Genomic DNA, 18,447 nt, shown 5'->3' with positions numbered 1-18,447 from the left:
TGATGGGGATGGCATTGAATCTATAAATAACCTTGGGCAGTATGGCCATTTTCACGATATTGATTCTTCCTATCCATGAACATGGTATGTTCTTCCATTTGTTTGTGTCCTCTTTTATTTCACTGAGCAGTTACCTCCTATTTTATAATGGACAATGTTATTAGTAATCATGTAATTAGTATTCAAGTGTGTGTCTGAGTCTAGATACAATGGAATCTTGATATAGGTGATACCGCCACTGCACACATTGTCTGTCACCAATTCCAGGTCCCCTTTTTTTTTCACGTTCCAAGCATCTTGACCTTTTCTTTTTGAACTAAGTTACTATCACTTAGTGTGCCCTCCTTCAACACAGCCCTATCTACCATTGGTTTTTCCTGCTCAGCAGTTGATGCCTGTGTTGCAACCTATAAAGAGAGTGTTTAGCTCAAACTAAATTGGTGGATATTGGTGAGACTGTGATAACTACAGTACTGCACAGCTTGATATCATCTGTGGCTCTCTGCATTTAATCTCAAATTTGTGCAAGGAAGTGTTTTATAACTGGAGAATATGGTCTTCCTAGGTTTTCCAATATGCTTTAGTAAAATAAGTGATTAAATGCCAATTAGAACAGGCATATTACCAAAAGAAAAAAGAAAAAAACTGTACCTTGATACTGTATTCTATCTCTGCTGTTGACAATTTGCAAACAAAGGATCAGAGTCACTGTTAAGTATGGCCAAATATATTCCCTTTACCTATATTAATACAGAATTTTTTGGAAAAAATCCTTTTTTTTAAACTAGAGATGGGGTTTCATAATATTGGCCAGGCTGGTCTCAAACTCTTAACTTCAGGTTATCCACCCCCCTTGGCCTCCCAAAGTGCTGGGATTACAGGCATGAGCCACCGCGCCTGGCCTCAAAAAATACTATTTTGTATTGTTTTTCTACATTTAATTTCCTTCTCTTTAGTTTGCCCCCACCTTTTGGCTACATTAAGAAAAATAGTGAAATGATAAATGAATTCATAGTTATTATGTTATAGTCTATAACAAATTTTGAGAGATGATAAAATGGAGCAGGCTATTTAGTGGTGTAGATTGCTAACAGGGTGATGTCTTCCTTTCCGATGCATGAAACTCTAAAAGGTAAGAGGCTGAGAAGTTTTCCACCTGCGAGCTGTGAGAATGTCTCTTCTCTAATACCAAATTACCACAACTAGCTTGCTTTGTCTATTTTTATTTAAATTATAGTCCGCATACTCATTCGTATGTTGTCATCTCTGTTCATCTACCTTGTCTTAGCTGTAATGAAGCTTTCAAGAGATAAGATCAACTTCTTTTAAAATTCTTTTCATAAATAACTTATGCATATGTACTCCAGATATATAGTAATGCTAATAACCAGAGAAGCCCAACAACACAACTTCCTGAGTTTCTTTTGATTTACTGAATAACATTTAAGTAGCTTCATTATGCAATATATGATGCTATAAAATGCAGAATAAAGAGATGGTGTAGTATCAGGTAAGGCTTGAATATAAAGGTTAATATCCATCAACCAGTTTTGTTCAGATTTTTAAAAAAATGACAATATCTATTCATTAAAGTCTATTCTTAGCACCTTTAAAACAGTATTTGTTGAACTTAGAACGTTTTGAATTATTTTATATTTATAATATTGTTTGCATAACCAAATGATGCATTTTAAGATTGATAAAAGCCCCTAATGAGGATAGCAGTTGAATAAACTGAACATTAACTTGAGAACAGAAGTGTCCACATAAACATGGTCTGTTAATTGTCTGGTCATTGAAGACATTGTCAGCTCTAGAACTTAAGAGTTAAATGTATAATCAACCCTTTGGGGCCAAATTTATTTGTCTCACATGGAAAAAGTAACTTTCAGTGAAAAATAAGGTCCTCAGTTGGTCATTTATCATTTCAAAGGACATATTTTATTATAAATGTCAATTCCACAAAATTATGTGTCCTGTAATACATAATTATGTATAAAATTGCATTTGAAATATATTATTAACAGTTAGCAGTGAACATTCTTAAAATAGTTATTACTCTTGGACTTAAAAAAGCAATAATTGGAGGTATTTTAGGGAGTTAAAAGCTACAAGGCATTGGCCACTGAATAAAGCCACCGCAGCTGTGTTTCTTAATGGGCTGTTAACTTTATAATGGGTAAGCACAAAGGACAGAGACCATGTGTGTTTTTAAACTGTGTTTGGTCTGGAGAAGGAGTTGATGGCTGAAAAAAAAATAGGGTGATGTGAAATGAGGCCAAGTTGAGCTTTCTCACTTGAGATGTAACCCTCCTTGCTTAAAATCAAGGAAAACTAATTCTTGCTCCTCCTCTTATATTCCTACCCTCCCCATTACCACAAAACAAAAGATTCCGTGAAAACACATATTAAACTAGCACATCAGAAATCATTAGAAAATATGACAATAAATAGTACAGCTCTGATTGCCCAAACTCAACATCCTCCCTCACAGACCAGCTCCTGTTTTTGCTATTAGCACTGTCTAAATCCCCCAACTCACAATCACAGGGTTAGCTTTGACCCTCCGTTAGCCCCAACACTTAATGTTCTCTAGAGCTTTGCTTCTCAAGATGTGGGCTGTGGACCATGTGACATGGGCATCACTTGGGAACTTGTTAGAAATGTCTGACTTTGAACCTACTGAATCAGAATTTGTATTTTAAAACAACTGCCTTCTTGTATGCATTAAAGTTTGAGAATCTCTACTGCAGTATCTTCCTTAGCATTGTCTCTCATACCTTCTCCTTCTTTCCATTCACACGAAATTATTTTTCACTGAGATGTAGTTTTTCTATATGAGCTGTTTGGGCATACCCTAAATTTAGATCTTCGTGTCATTTCACCTGAATCACCCATAATTCCTATGTCATTCTTGTGTCCGTCTGCTCTAATTCATCCTACCTCTGCCTCAAGATTAGCCTTTCTAATGTACCCAAACCTCTTCCCTCTTCTTAAAAACTTTTAATGGCTTTCTATCCTTTATTAAATAAACCCTTTTGACTGGTCCTCTAGGCCCTAGACAACATGATTTCCTTCTTCCCTCCAGCCCTAACTCCAACTGCTCCTCTCTATAGACACATACCCTACACCTTAGCTTTACAGTTTCTTTCCTCTTTTTAGTTCAAGCCATCCTTTCCATGTGCACCACTCTTCCCAATAACTCTTTTGAAATCCTTGTCCTCCTCTAAGGTTCATCTTCAATGCCACTTCCTGTAGTAACTTTTTCTCATTCATCCATTTGTTCTTTGAGTACATATGTATCATCTATGTTCTTTGCCTACAGTTGCTTACATTGTTCTAGGTACTGGGAATAAACCAATGAATAAAACAGCCCTGTACAGTGCTTGTCCTCACAGAGCTTACATTCTATTGAGGCAAAATAGACAATAAACAATAAATAAGTAAAATATGTAGTATGTTAGATGGTGATAAGTGCTAAGGAGAAATAAAAGAAGATAAAGAGGATAGAGACAGCTAAAGATGAGGAGTATCCTCCAACCAAATAACTTTCCCTCTTTCAAATACACAGAGCACTTATTTTTCTTTACAGTGAGGTTATATGTGCTTCTCCTATTTTCCCTGCTATTTTCAATGCTCCTTGAGAGCAACAACTGCCTCTTATTCATCTTTGTATCTCTTGCAGCTACCAAGACAGCACTCAGTAAATAATGGTTAAAAGGAGTGAAATTGGTTGAAATAAATGCAATAGGATTTGAAGAGAAGTGAGAGACTGACATAGTGGGTGGTTGGGGAAGGCTCCTTAGAAGATATTTAATTTGGGCAAGGCCTTGAAAGACAGATGGGGTGGGGAGGAAGAAAAAGCTAGCTGAGTAAGTTATTTTGATATATCTGTTCTTGAAAAGCTAAAAACCATTGCTTTATAAATTAAGATGAACATGGTTTGTAATTTTCTCTACCTTTAAAACTAGTGTTTCAGAAGGGACGGGCGATAGACACTGGAGAAGTTGACATTGGTGCACAGGTCATGCAGACCATTCCACCTGGTTTATTCTGGCGTTTCCAGATTACTATCCACCATCCGATATATCTGAAATTCAATATTTCTTTAGCCAAGGACTCTCTGCTGGGAATTTATGGCAGAAGAAATATTCCACCTACACATACTCAGGTATTTGATATTATAAGTATTTTCTTGAAACCTTTTCAAGGGTGATGGGTTGAACAGGGTTTGTGACTTGTGAAATATGTGGTTGTGAAAGGTAAGGACAGAAAAATATTTGTCATGAAGAAACATCCAGAATAATTACACTGAAACTAATGAAAAAAAATGACATGGAGATTAAGGAATAACATTTAGCAGAGCAGATTCAGAAAAGAAAGTTTAAGACAATACCCTTTGAACTTGACTTCTGCTTCCTGGAACTGGCTGTTCATGAGCTTCCCAGACCTCTCATCTTGCTTAGCTTTACTGCCCACACTCCCTTCACTGATTTCATACACCTGTGTCCCCTTTTCCCAATGACAGAATGCACATTAATCAGAAATTAGTGAGAAATTAGTCAAAAAGTTAGGTTTTGTTTTACGGGTAGAAATTTTTCTTTACTATTGTTAATAACTTAAATGTGTAAAACTTCTATGATTTTTATAGCCCTTCCATAAACCTTAAACATCTCATTTCTCTTATTTTCTTCTCCTTATTTTTTCCCCACATGAACCCATTCCAAGCACTGCTTCATCTAAGAAGTAGCAAAAGTAATCAAACATCGGGGCTTGTTTTTTCCCCAACAGATATGACTATAGTTAAAACTTTACCTTCAGTTAGTCAAGAGATCATATTAAACAAAGAAACAAACTAAAAAAAAACCTTACCTTCTGGGCCAGAATAGAAAGGGAATTAGAATGCATTCAAATGTGACTCAAAAAATAAACGTTCAAGGAAACATGTGCCAGGTGTTTGTCAACTGATTAGAAAAAATGGAGGAGAGGGGCCTTTTGAATATGTAAATATGTCACCCACAAACGTAGTAAATTGTGATGAATGTTCTCAAATTTTTGACTGTTCATTTATTTATTTTAAAAACTATACAACTGTTTTTAATTTGTAGAGAAGGTCACAGTAACATTTATGAGTGGAAGGTGCATTTTCAAGTATCTTCTATCAGATGCTTTAGTAAAATGTCAAGATTCTCCTGCATAATACTAAACAAGATTTCTTTCTGTTTTTTATTTATCATTTTTAAATAATTATTTTGAATACTCTCAAACTGAAAGGTTTATAATATTTATAATTACAGTGAGGGTTTTTTCAGAATTAAGAATATGTTTTTGAGTTTAAATATGCTCTTTAAAAAACTTTTAAGATTTTTATAAAATTTTTAAAATTTGTTTTAATTTCTTTAAAATGAAGGATATTGCTTTGTTGTCCAGGCTGGTCTCGAACCCTTGGGATCAAGTGATCTTCCTGTCCTGGCCTCCCAAAGTGTTGGGATTACAGGCATGAGCCACCATTCCTGGCCAAGTCTAAATATACTTAAAAATTGATAACTTCCTCTTCCACTTTGCTCACCTTCAAAGCAAAGAAGTATTAAATAGGGCAGTTGAAGTTAGGGATGTTTATCAGTCTAGAAGAAAAAGTAGTGGCTCATCTTTACGTTTGTATTTGTTCCAGTTCGATTTTGTAAAACTAATGGATGGCAAACAGCTGGTCAAGCAGGACTCCAAGGGCTCTGATGATACACAGCACTCCCCTCGGAACCTGATCTTAACTTCGCTTCAGGAGACAGGTTTCATAGAGTATATGGATCAAGGACCTTGGTATCTGGCATTTTACAATGATGGAAAAAAGATGGAGCAAGTATTCGTGTTAACTACAGCAATTGGTAAGCTGCTTTACCTAATAGTTGAATTGACAGTTCAACTCTAGAAAGATACAATCAGTGATGACAGTGTCCTGGGGGTTAAGTATATTGCTCACTTTGAGTTGAAGTCATTATTGAGGAAAGGTTACTATGATGAAAGTTTATATTGTTGTTATCATTGATGTTGTTTAAATGCTGATTAAGATTTTTTTAATGCTACCTTATTTGTTTCTCTTCTAGGACACTTGCCATACGCCTTTTTATGTATTCTAAACAGAAATAATTACCTTAGTAATATTATTATGAAGGCTACATAGATGAACAACTTCAGTGAAACAGAGAATAAGCAAGTTAATTTAAGTTCTATTATTTTTCAAAAGCAATGAATACCTTTTTCAAATAGAAAAACTAGCATCAGTACAGTTCTTCTTTAGAACAACTGATTCTAGAACCATTAGGGCTTTAAAATACAGAATAAGATTATTTAGAGAAGAATATTAAGGATAATAACTTGAGACATTTAAAGCCCTTTCTTATAGAATATTTTAGTTTGAAATTCATCACAATGTCTCTTTCAGTGTGCTCATGGCCTTTTAAAACATGTTCTTTTTAATGCAATGCCTGCATATACTCATTCACTTTCACCCTAGTTAGTTTCAGACATCTCACTCTTTTGTCATTTTGAGATAAATAGTCCTCGTGACCCTTTGTGTGAATAAAACTGAGCTCCTTAGCAATTTTAGAGTCCTGAAAATAGACAACTCATAGACACAGTATCATATTGTGTGAATTTTCCTAAAACACGTGTCTTTTAAAAGACAAGAAAATATTTTACAGCTGTCAGTTTTCAATACAATTCTCACCACTTTATCCTTTAGTTAACCTGTTCAGCCATATGTTTAGGAAGATGTGTGGACTGTTAATAGATATACCATCTGCTCTTTTTAACAATTATGTTCTATTTTTACTTGATGCCGAAGACCTTGAGTCAGTAGAAAATGGTATTCCAGCCATAAGATTATCAAAACTTTCTTCTAAAGTAATCAGAAAGGCAATACAATGGAAATGATGATGTTTCCCCTAGAGAAAAATGCCACTGATCTTATATCTTCAAAAGATAAAATTTGCTTGTCAAAATAGAAAATAAATTTTTAAGTCATGTCACTGTTTTGCTATTGACAGGCTCAGTGGGGCAGGTTCAATGGATGAATATTTCATGGCATTTTTCCATAGAGGCTTAATTTTAATAATGTGCATGTCAAGGAGTTATGAAAGGTTGAGTTTCTCCTAAAAATTAGATAAATTAGAAGATATAAAATATTTGCGAAAACTTTCTTTCTTCCTGTTATTCTTACTTTTAAGCTCAAGTTAAAACACTAACTGATCTATTAACCTTCCAAAAATCAATAGACGCAGAAACATGTTTAAAGGTTTTTTCCTTTCCCTTACTTCCTCCCCAGAGAACCTAAACTTTGAGATCCAATTCACATCATCCACATATCAATCTATCAGTTTCATATGCAACAACGTATGTGCTCTTTGCTTAATGCAAGTCAGTCTCTTTACTTTTCTCTTGTCTTTTTAAAATTAGAAGCAACAGAAACGTTTCTGCTACCATTTCACTTAAAGAAAACTCAAGTAAATGTTCCCAAAATCAAAAAGTTTATAAGTCATTCACCCTAAATTCTCTTCTTTATTTATTTATTTATTTATTTTTATTTTTATTTTTATTTTTTTTGAGACAATTTCTCTCCATCGGCCAGGCTGGAGTGCAATGGCGCGATCTCGGCTCACTATAACCTCTGCCTCCTGGGTTCAGGCGATTTTCCTGCCTCAGCCTCCTGAGTAGCTGAGATTACAGGCACCTGCCACCACTCCCAGCTAATTTTTGTATTTTTAGTAGAGACGGGGTTTCACCATGTTGGCCAGGCTAATCTCAAACTCCTGACCTCAGATGATCCACCCGTCTCAGCCTCCCGAACTGCTGGGAGTACAGGCATGAGCCACCATGCCTGGCCTCCTCATTTTATTTTTGTTTTTGAAGTTTACCTTAATCAGAGTAAAAAGAAGCCAACATACTTGATTAAACAAAGTCAGATTTGTATGAATTTGCTCTAAACGCTGCTCATTTATCTATTTCATGATAATGTTAGAATCAGTTGATTGATCTCAACTATATTTGGTCTGCTACCAAATATAACAAGGATGAAGACAATTAATAACTAACATTTACTAAATGACTAATACAGGTCATACACTGGTCTAAGTTACTATATGTTATTCTCCAATAGTATAGGCAGCATTGTCAATATCCCTTAATCTCAGGCAACTTGCTCTGTAGTAGGATAATAGATAGCATTTATGGAGTGCCACTCTGCCCCAAGCACTGTACTAGATGCTTTACACTCAGTTATCTTCTTTCATTCTCATCACAACCCAGATAGCTCAGGAATAGTGATACATATATTACAAATAACTAAATGGAGGCTTGTACAGAGTAAATAATTTGGCAAGGTCTCACAGACAGCAAGTGGCAAAATTGAAATTTGAGAACCAGTATGTCTGATTCCAAATTCCATACCCTTTAGACTATACTCATTCTATAAGATTATTCATTACATTTAGTTTCTCCCATGAGAATAACTACCAGAAACAAAACCTATCATCAGCACAGATGCAAATACCAAGGGGCTTTTGACTGTAGCATAAAAACAGGGTTTAAACATAGAACTTCAAATTTATTCTCACCTCTAAGGAACTGGACGCTAGGAAGTAATTCTGAAGTAAGATTTAAAAGATAGAAGGCAAAGATTACCGGAGGCCAACATAAATAGAAAAACACATTCTTTTTCATCACTACTTGTTTATGTGTTCCTGCTGCAGTCATCCTCCTCCTGGAGTCCCTAGGCTGTTTCAATGTCTCTTTGATACCCAGTGGAAGTGGCAGCTTCCAAAGCCTATATTGCCTTCTCTTCTCATTTGCATTGCTGGGGTTAAGTTTTGTACAGCCCTTTGAGCCCAGGAACAGTTCTTAAATAAGTCAATAAGATGTAGGGATTTTTATTTATTTTGATAGCAAGCTTTATTAAACATTTTTTTCCAGAAGAGCTGCATTCCCACAAGGCTGCTTCCATAAAGTTGCCAATAGGATCTGGTATGAAATTAAATTCAACTATGTTTATTTTTGAAAGCTTCCTCTATGGCCTCCTACTAACCATCCAGCATGGGGGAAATTCAAATGTGGATTTAAGAAGTGGCACTACTGCTTGGTACAACAAAGCTAGAGAAGTAGAAAACAGATAAATAATTGTTCCATCTCTGAATGGTAAAAAGTCTCTTTATGCCTTTTCATAACTACTTGTTAAGTAAATTAGTGATTTTCTGACGATAACTAGTGTTTTAATGAGTTAAAAATAGTTGGCTCTTTGCTGAATGTTGTATTTCAGTCAGCCCAGGTGTGGTTAAGTGAATGTCAGGTGTCATTTGCTTATCCAGTTGAGCTTTCTAACACTGTGATGAGGGACCAGACTGGCATAAACCCGCAAAAGGCATGTGTTCACATAGTGGTTAGACAAATAATATCTTCAATTGATAATAGGGTGGCTATCCAGCCACTGGATTCATTCTCAGCTTTTAAGAATCCCCCAAATGGACTAGATACCTCTTTCTTTTTCTTGTTTTTATTCTTCTCAAGGCAAAAATGCAACATTTAGAACAAAGTTCTCTAACTATGGAAGTTTACTATTTAAAACATTGGTTCTCAATGCTCTCATGTGGTGATTGTCAGACTGTAGATGACTGGGCTGCATTCCTCTGAAGCAGGTTTGGTAGCTCTAGAGCTGAAACACAGGCATTTCCATTTTAAGTGCCCCCGGTGATCTACTGATACAAGTAACCTACAGGCTACAATTGTAGAAATGCTATTTCTCGACCTTTATTATAAATTCTCACTCTTATTATTCAGTGGAAGATATCAGGACCACCTCCTAGAATCTCTCCTTCTAATCAGAAATAGCTTATCCAAGTGAAACTTGGTGAAGCAGGTAATTTGGATTGAAAAAGGAAAAAATGGTACACAAGAAAAGTGTGAGTTTAATAAGCCAGAGCACTAAACTCAGAGTCCAAGAATGCTGAATATGAGAAATTTATAGAAAGGTAGAATGAGAAGAAGATAACACACACACACACACACACACACACACACACCACACAAAAAAACCCTGCAAGAATAATGTGTAGGTACCATAATAGTTCAGACTTAGAATTTGATCATTATTGTGCTCAAACACAATTTTAAAATACAAACATTTTTCACCTAATTGTCAGAGAGACTGACATTTGTATAATATTATAGATTTTCAGAGAAGTTACCATAAGTCTTATGAAAGTTCTGTTGCACTGTACATATTTATGTCACCAAAACTACCTATCAGTACCTTCAAAGCCATCTCAATTCATCTGAAATCTATTCTTCTCTAAGAATGGATTGAAAGGAAATTAGTGGGAGAAAACTGATAAGCATTTACAGTTAAGAAAGCATTTCTCAACAAAATACTTAGGTTCTAATGCTTTTAGTGGTGGTGAATTTAATATGAACACTTACTTTAAAAGCCTTCCATTGTCACTTATTAATGAAAATGAAATACTGAATATCATATTTAAGCTGTCAAGATAGTAGATTAAATAAGTTGCTAGAGAAGAAACTTTATTTGCTAAAACCTAAATCTGAAAAATAAGCAGTAGACTTAGTCATCTGGGTTACATTTTAAAGCCTGTTTTGCTTTTGAGAAATGCCCTGTAATCCTGGTACATTTTTTAGCTTTATCATGAATGTCTCTTAAGAATACAATTCAACTAGAACATTTATGTACTTTAGAGATCATGACGTTTTTTAGTTCCACTCTTGATCAGCCAATTCAGCAAACCCAGGGCCCTTTTTATAATTTTGTACTGCATATGACATCTTACAGACGTCTTTGTATGTGATTTTGAACAGTAAGTGCTCCACAAACAGCAAAGTGCAAAATTGTCATAGGTCCAGAGTTCTTGCAACTTAAAAAAAATTAAAGACTCTACAGCCTGGAGATTCATTCATTTTTTTATCTTTTTCTCTGTATTACTAGAAATAATGGATGACTGTTCAACCAATTGCAATGGAAATGGAGAGTGTATCTCTGGCCATTGTCATTGTTTCCCAGGATTCCTTGGACCTGACTGTGCTAGAGGTAATGTTGCTCTGTTATTCTGATTGGTTTAGGAAAATAGATGTGATTTCATAACCCAGAATTAGTAGTAATAGTAATAGTAAGTAACATTAGTAGTGGTGACAGCAACAGCAGCAGTGTTCCGTACTGCTGCTGCCAAAAGCTGAGCACTTACTATGCCAGGCACTGTTCTAAACACTGTGTTCCGTCTTTTAATTCCAGCTTCCTACAATAGCTCTATGAGATAGATCTGCTATTATCCAATTTTTATGGGCAAAGAAACAATGCCAGAGAGTTTAAGTGACTTAACCAGGGTTACCTAACAGCTGGGATTTGTACATAGGTTGTCTGACCAGTCACTACATGATGCTTTTATTTCCTTCACAAATTAATTCATAATGAGCTGACTTTAAAAGTGAACTAAGTTGATAACTGCTTATGCACACCAATGTATGTGGAAGGGGTGGGTTATCACCAAATAAATAAGGAGCCTACAAAGTAAAGACTAGAAAGTCAGAAGTCAAACTTAGCAAACTTCACTCTCCTGGACTTGCCCATAGTTTAATTTTTGAAAAGCTTTAGGTAAATCACATCATGTTTTCCCATAGACTTACAGTTATTATTTTAGGGATGTTTTCTGCTCATTTTCTCTATATTCTTAAAGTTCCCAGTCTGCTAACACTTTAATATCAGGTTTCTCAGACACTTAGTTTCTGTCTATTAAATTCCATTCAGTAGAGAATTCTAAAGCACTTGCTAGGTTCCCAGTGCCATGATAGATCTTGAGGAGGTGGGGGTTGAGGGTGGAGGTGATAGTTGGTACTAAAAAATCAATAAGACAAAAAATACAGGCCTTGTCCTCAAAAAGCCCATAGTTTTAATAAGGAGACTAACAATGACAAAGCAGAATTAGCATTTTAATAAAGGTCTGCACAATGTGTTGTAGGAACAGACATCTGTCCAATAGAAATCTATTTACACAACTTTTTAAAGATAATATTTTATAACATTAATAACTTTACTTATTGCTTTTTAAATTTTCAGATTTTGCTTCCTAAAAGTAAACATACATCTCCCTGAGGAAGAAAAATATAAGAAAGAAAAATCCTAGCTTAAAATAATAACAATAACAGTTTAAGAGTAGGGTGAGATCAAAAGAAAGTACTTGAAATAATTTCTCCACTGAGGATATTTTTTAATTTACCTTTATTTCACTCCCATAAGAGGAAACTTCTGTTTGTAATCATGAACATGTGCCTATTTAATAAAGGGTGAGACAGAAATAGTACAATTTTTTGCCTGAAATACGAGAATCAATAGAGAATTGCTCTTTGGAGACTTTGAAAGCATTATGAGAACATTACAAGTTCATTTGCCAACCTTCAGATTCCTGCCCTGTGCTGTGTGGTGGGAATGGAGAATACGAGAAAGGACACTGTGTCTGCCGGCATGGCTGGAAGGGGCCAGAGTGCGACGTTCCAGAAGAACAATGCATTGATCCAACATGCTTTGGCCACGGCACCTGCATCATGGGAGTCTGCATCTGTGTGCCAGGATACAAAGGAGAAATATGTGAGGAAGGTCAGAATCCCATTTTAATCTATTGCTTCAGGCTTTTCTCTCACTCAATTGTCCAAGGTGTCATTCTGTTCTCCTAGTAGAGATGCAAGTGGCCTTTGCAAACAATAAGTGCTCAACGTCTTAAGTACATGCAGCAGAGGGTTTGGGTCAGCGGAGCTCTTGTCTCTTCTGACAGATTCTAATATTATACATGAGGCTGTATCTGTGACACTTTCAGAGCAATAATGAAAAATAGTATTGTCCGTCCCTAATTTCTATCACTGTTTTATAGCTTGAGAATGTCCATATTGATGATTTTAGGTGTTAACTCATATGCTTTCATTATTACAGAATGCATTATGCTACATCTCACTTTAAAGCACATAAAAAAATAATAATATATGCATGTTTGCAGTCATTTTGCAAATGTTTTCTTTGGGAGTGATTTGTAATTACCATTACTATTATTGCTTTATATTATTTATTTTTACATACCTCATGCTGAAATTTGACCTCCATGCCTAAGGAAGCAGGCTTACTACTAATGAGTTTCAAAGCCATGCCTTTATATTAAATTCACCCCAAAGGAGTCTTTATCCCCCAAAATTTTGAAATGGCAAGTTTTATCATTTAAAGAGACACACTGGAAAATAAGTTTAATAGTAATTAGACGTTTTTCATGCTACATTCCTCAAACAAGACTGATTTCAGAAATAATATTAAACCATTACCATGGGAGATGGTCTCATCATAACTGTTGTTCGGGAAAGAGGCTGCTGAAAATGCACAATAATTGTCTTTTAAAGATGGCTCATTAAGACTATTACACAGCATTCTAAAGGGTTTAATCTCATTCCACTCCATGAACAAGCAAGACTTTAGCTTTTCACCTCCCATTAACAATAGTAGAATTTTGGTGTGATGATTATATCTGCTCCAATAAATGTCATTTGGCCTAGACAAGGCACTGGAGTTTCCGAGTTACTTTCAGAAAATGTTTTTATGGTGATCCAACTGAAATAATTATATTTAAGTTGTAAATTCAGATGCTATATAGACCCACAGAGTGTTAGTAAAAAAATACTGTCACATCTACAAATTACCATGAAAAACATGTAATCTAATTAATTTAGACCCCTCTAATTTAAATTTTGTAAGCAGTTTAAAAAAGAGTTCACTTAAATTAGCCTTCTCCAGGGTCACCAAGAATATTTGTAGAATAACCAAGATATTAAGGAATAATGCTTAGCACATTTAATGGTATACATTTTTCCAATGCAATAGAAAAAAATGTTTTAAGTCAAACATTGCAGCAGGACCCCACAGGCTGAACCAGGCCTCTGAATGGGTTTTGTTTGGCTCACACTGTGTTGCTGTTGTTGCTGTTGTTTAATGTGACTTATTTGCCAAAATTTAAAAATAGGGAAGTGCCATATGAAAATTCCTATTTCTGGCTTCTTTAAACACTAGAAAATCTGGTGACCCTGGGCTCACATTGCTACGTGGTGGCGATCAACTGGAGCCAAGTAGCAGCAGTTCTTTTTAAAAGGATACTTGCTTTCAGTTTGCTCCCAATACACCCTTTTTGTCTTCCATACGGCCCATTTCCTTCCTGTATGCCTCCTGCCTGGCCCCTTTAGCCATATGATTTTGTGCTTCTAAATTAAATATGACATGAATGATTTAAATATTACTTCCATGAATACATTGAAGCAGGCTTCTTAATAAAATAGGCTATATTAAGTTAAATATTACTTTATTAAAATTATTATTCTTTAATATAACAAAATGGCCTCCTTCTGAAAAAAGATTCTATACTTTGGACTTTCCTTCTCTCTTCAAATCATGAATCAAATTAGATGTACCTTCTGGTATTTATTTGCTTATTAGCTCAGATAATAAAGTATTGTGCTAATGACTCCAAGATCTTGGGCTAATTATAGTGGCAATAACACCAATTATAATAGTGCTTAGTTAGACTTACTCTGTTCCACGGACGCAAGTCACACCCTAAAACTAGGCAGTCTTGGAAATGCAGGCAGGTTGTCACGGTCTATTTTCATTGCTGGAAAAGTAATTCAGATCATATATCCTCATTATGATTAGTTATTTTAGTCTCATTTTATTTGTATGGAAAGACTAGAAATTTGGAAATCAACCTTTCTATTTCCCATGGATTGGTTACTAGTTAAAAGCACAAAACAATTTTTCCCCAAGGCAAGCATAAGATCTACCTCTAAAACAATACATACATTTGTTAGAATGTATACAAAAATTTCCAGACTCACAGAATCGGAGACAAATGGAATTGGATCTGTGATATTCTAAGACATTGAAAACTATGTCACTGTGTTCTCATAGAAAGAGAAGCCATGAAGAAATGAGTTTTTAAATTAAGTTTAAAATAATTGCATTTTCAGTACTTCTAAGGAATAAATGAGAGATTATAATAAATTGATGTAAATTTTATTATTTCATGCAACAGCATTCACCTCACCCAATACCTTGAATAATCCAAATTTCAAAAATTTATATAAACTCCTCTAGACATATCAAGTAAAAGTCTTCTCTGGGAGCTATGCTTCCAGTTTCAGAAAGGATAAGGAATGACTTACCAAAAACTCTTGGGCTTTTTTGTGAAGTTGAGCAATTCCTGTTGAAGGTCCACAGTACTCCACTCACTTATTTGTGTGGGGGTACTGCACACTGTTCACAGTTTCACACAGCATATGTGTGGTTTCCTTCTCCTTCTAAATTTAGGTTACAACTATTATGATATCCCACCATATTTTGAAGTGTTAATAATATGGTTTGGACAGAGTGTTTGCATGAGTCATTTTATTGCCTAATTAAAGCAGCATTGATGATATAAAACTAGGAAATCAATGTAATCTCCATTTCATCATACTAAGGTACGTTGGCCATACCTGTTCATTATTAATCACCCCTCCCCCCTACATTTTTGTGCCTTCAGAGGACTGCTTAGACCCAATGTGTTCCAACCATGGCATCTGTGTAAAAGGAGAATGTCACTGTTCTACTGGCTGGGGAGGAGTTAACTGTGAAACACCACTTCCTATATGTCAAGAGCAGTGCTCAGGACATGGAACTTTTCTTCTGGACACTGGAGTATGCAGCTGTGATCCCAAGTGGACAGGATCTGACTGCTCAACAGGTGTAGTGGAGTTAATTTCCTTCTCCTTCCTCTACTCTTAAATTCTAACTATTCCTTCCTTAAGGTAGTGCTTCTTAAAATGTGATCTGTACATCTTTGTGAGTCATAAGGGGCTTCCAGGTATGTCCTAGGTTGGTATTTTACTGCGTTTTTATTTATAACATGCTGTTACCTGCTTTATTCATCTTGTTTTTCATTGTAGGTCTGTGCTTGAATTTCTGTCTTCATTTTGTATTCTCCTACAGTTATTTAATACATTCCCAAGTCTCCTACTGTCAGTTCTGTGCAGATTATTTCAAATTATATCTCTCCCAAACTCAAATAATCTGGCATTTCCAACCATCTGCGAAATATTTCTACTGGGTGTCCCATCACTTAAAAACACAGCTTAGCCCAGGAACTCTATCCCATTTTACATATTGCTATATTGCCACTCAATTGCTATTCCTACAACATTGCTTTCCTTTTTTCATTCCCTACTCTAGCATCTTCTATGGTTTCCCATTGTCTGTAGATAAACTTCAAGTATCCTAGTCTATGATCAAAAGCCTACCACAAACTATTCCAAAAATCTTTCTCCAGCCTATCTTCTATTTTTGCTTCCTGCATAAATCCTTCCTTTGCCAAAGTAATCTATGTGCTCTCCTTACCCTTAATGAACCATATTTTTTTACTTCTCTCCATGCGTTTTCCTCCTCATGAAATGCTATTGTAGTTCCACCTAGTGAAATCCAACCCGTCCACCAAGACTAACTATGATTTTAGCCATTCCATAAAATGTTTGCTGATTACGTCAACAGGGATCCCCTGAATTTATTTATTTATTTATTTTTTGTTTGAGATGGAGTCTTGCTCTGTCACCCAGGCTGGAGTACAGTGATGCAATCTCGGCTCACTGCAACCTCCGCCTCCCAGGTTCAAGTGATTCTCCTGCCTCAGCCTCCCGAGTAGCTGGGACTACAGGCACGTCACACCATGCCCAGCTAATTTGTTTGTATTTTTAGTAGAAACGGGGTTTCACTGTGTTAGCCAGGATGGTCTCGATCTCCTGACCTCATGATCCGCCTGCCTTGGCCTCCCAAAGTGCCAGGATTACGGGCATGAGCCACAGCGCCGTCCAGGATCCCCTGAAATCTTATCATGCACATTGCTAAAGAGCACAGAAAGCATTGTGATGTAGATATGTGTGCACATGGCTTGTCTTTTCACCTGAATTATAAGCACTAAAAATAACGAGTCATTCTTTATACCATTTTTCTTATCTTCAAACCATTACTCGTTAAATAAGTAGAATTAATAAGTGGTAACTCTTAGAAAGCCTCTGCCTATGAATTTTGTTAAAGATGTAAAATGACATGGTAAGCAGGAAGGATTGAAGCACTGTGGGACTTTTTGTACCACTGAATTAGCTCATGAGCTGAAAAGTCTGTGATCCTACATTGTAAGGAAAGAGGAGGATTTCTCAGTTAAGAGGTTTAATTTTAGAATAATAATTCACCGCAGTTATAACAATACTTCACTGAAATTTTGTTGCCTCACAGAGGTGTAATACAGGAAAGAGGAATGCATTTTGCAATTTCAGAAAATGATCAAAATGCTAAAAGCAATCTAATAACTAAAATGAAAATCTTAAAAACTATATATATCTATATCCTTATATACACATATACCCTTTATGTCTAACAAATATACATGTGCCTGCTAAGTGCTTGGCATGGTGCTTGATGCTAAGGTTATAGTAGTGAACAAGGTGGATGGGGTCCTTGCACAAATGGATCCTACAGTTTAGTCAGAGAGACATTTAACAAGTTAGAAAAAGGTTACAAAGGGAAAGTTTCTGGGTATTATGAGACTGTACAGTAGGGACCTAATTTGATTATTAATTTACTTACTAAATGTTATTGAATACTTTTCATCCTTCCATGTTTCAGATGCCATATCATGGCTTAGAACTTTAAGTTTAAAATGATAATATTAATGTTATTATTATTATAGCAAACACATAATAATTATTATGTATTAGTCACTATTGTAAGCATTGTACATATATTAACTCACTGATAACAACTCTGTAAGTATGATAATTATGCCTAATTTACAGATAAGGAAAGCAAGGCACTGAGAGGTGAAATAACTTGCCCAAAGACAACCATATACCTTCTGGCTTCACAGTTCATATATTTCACCACTATACTGCACTGTCATCTAGAAATTTATTATCTAACTCACCACGTATACAAATGTATCATTGTTGGACCATGTCCAGGGCCATGTGTCACAGAGCACAAAGGAGGGAGCAGTAGACTATTTTTGTGAGAAGAAGCCTTACAGTCAGGTAAGGTTTGTAGAAGCCTTAACATTTGAATTAACACCAGAATGATGATTGCATGTTTATCACATGGACAAGAGAGGAAAGAACATTTCAGGCAGAAGGAGCAGCTTAAACAAAGAAATAGAGCTATGAATCTAAATGACACATTTGGGGACTTGCAAGCCATTGGGTATAACTATAGCCTAGGAGTGCAGAAGGTGATAAAACTGGTGAGATTAGCAGGGGCTAGAACACAGGGAGTTTTATTTACACACTATGCTGAGGAATTTGCATTTCTTCTTGACACAATAGAAAAGCATTGAGTGATTTTTTTTT

At 35.6% G+C, this 18,447-nt stretch overlaps 1 protein-coding gene across 2 annotated transcripts in view; it reads left to right on the top strand.

Moving 5' to 3' along the window:
- Nucleotides 1-18,447, top strand: part of TENM1 (teneurin transmembrane protein 1) — a 630,397-nt gene that overhangs the window by 315,461 nt on the left and 296,489 nt on the right. For both annotated transcript variants that reach the window (XM_011936960.1, XM_011936959.1), the window contains exons 7-11: nt 3,972-4,171; nt 5,672-5,882; nt 10,985-11,086; nt 12,452-12,646; nt 15,600-15,800. In XM_011936960.1, the coding sequence (XP_011792350.1) occupies nt 3,972-4,171; nt 5,672-5,882; nt 10,985-11,086; nt 12,452-12,646; nt 15,600-15,800 (909 nt within the window). The remainder of the gene's footprint in view (nt 1-3,971; nt 4,172-5,671; nt 5,883-10,984; nt 11,087-12,451; nt 12,647-15,599; nt 15,801-18,447) is intronic.

The sequence above is a fragment of the Colobus angolensis genome, unplaced genomic scaffold, assembly GCF_000951035.1.
Source record: "Colobus angolensis palliatus isolate OR3802 unplaced genomic scaffold, Cang.pa_1.0 Scaffold159, whole genome shotgun sequence".
NCBI classification, from domain to species: domain Eukaryota; kingdom Metazoa; phylum Chordata; class Mammalia; order Primates; family Cercopithecidae; genus Colobus; species Colobus angolensis.
The sequence above is the reverse complement of the archived record's forward strand: the minus strand, read 5'-3'. Positions and strand labels throughout refer to the sequence as shown.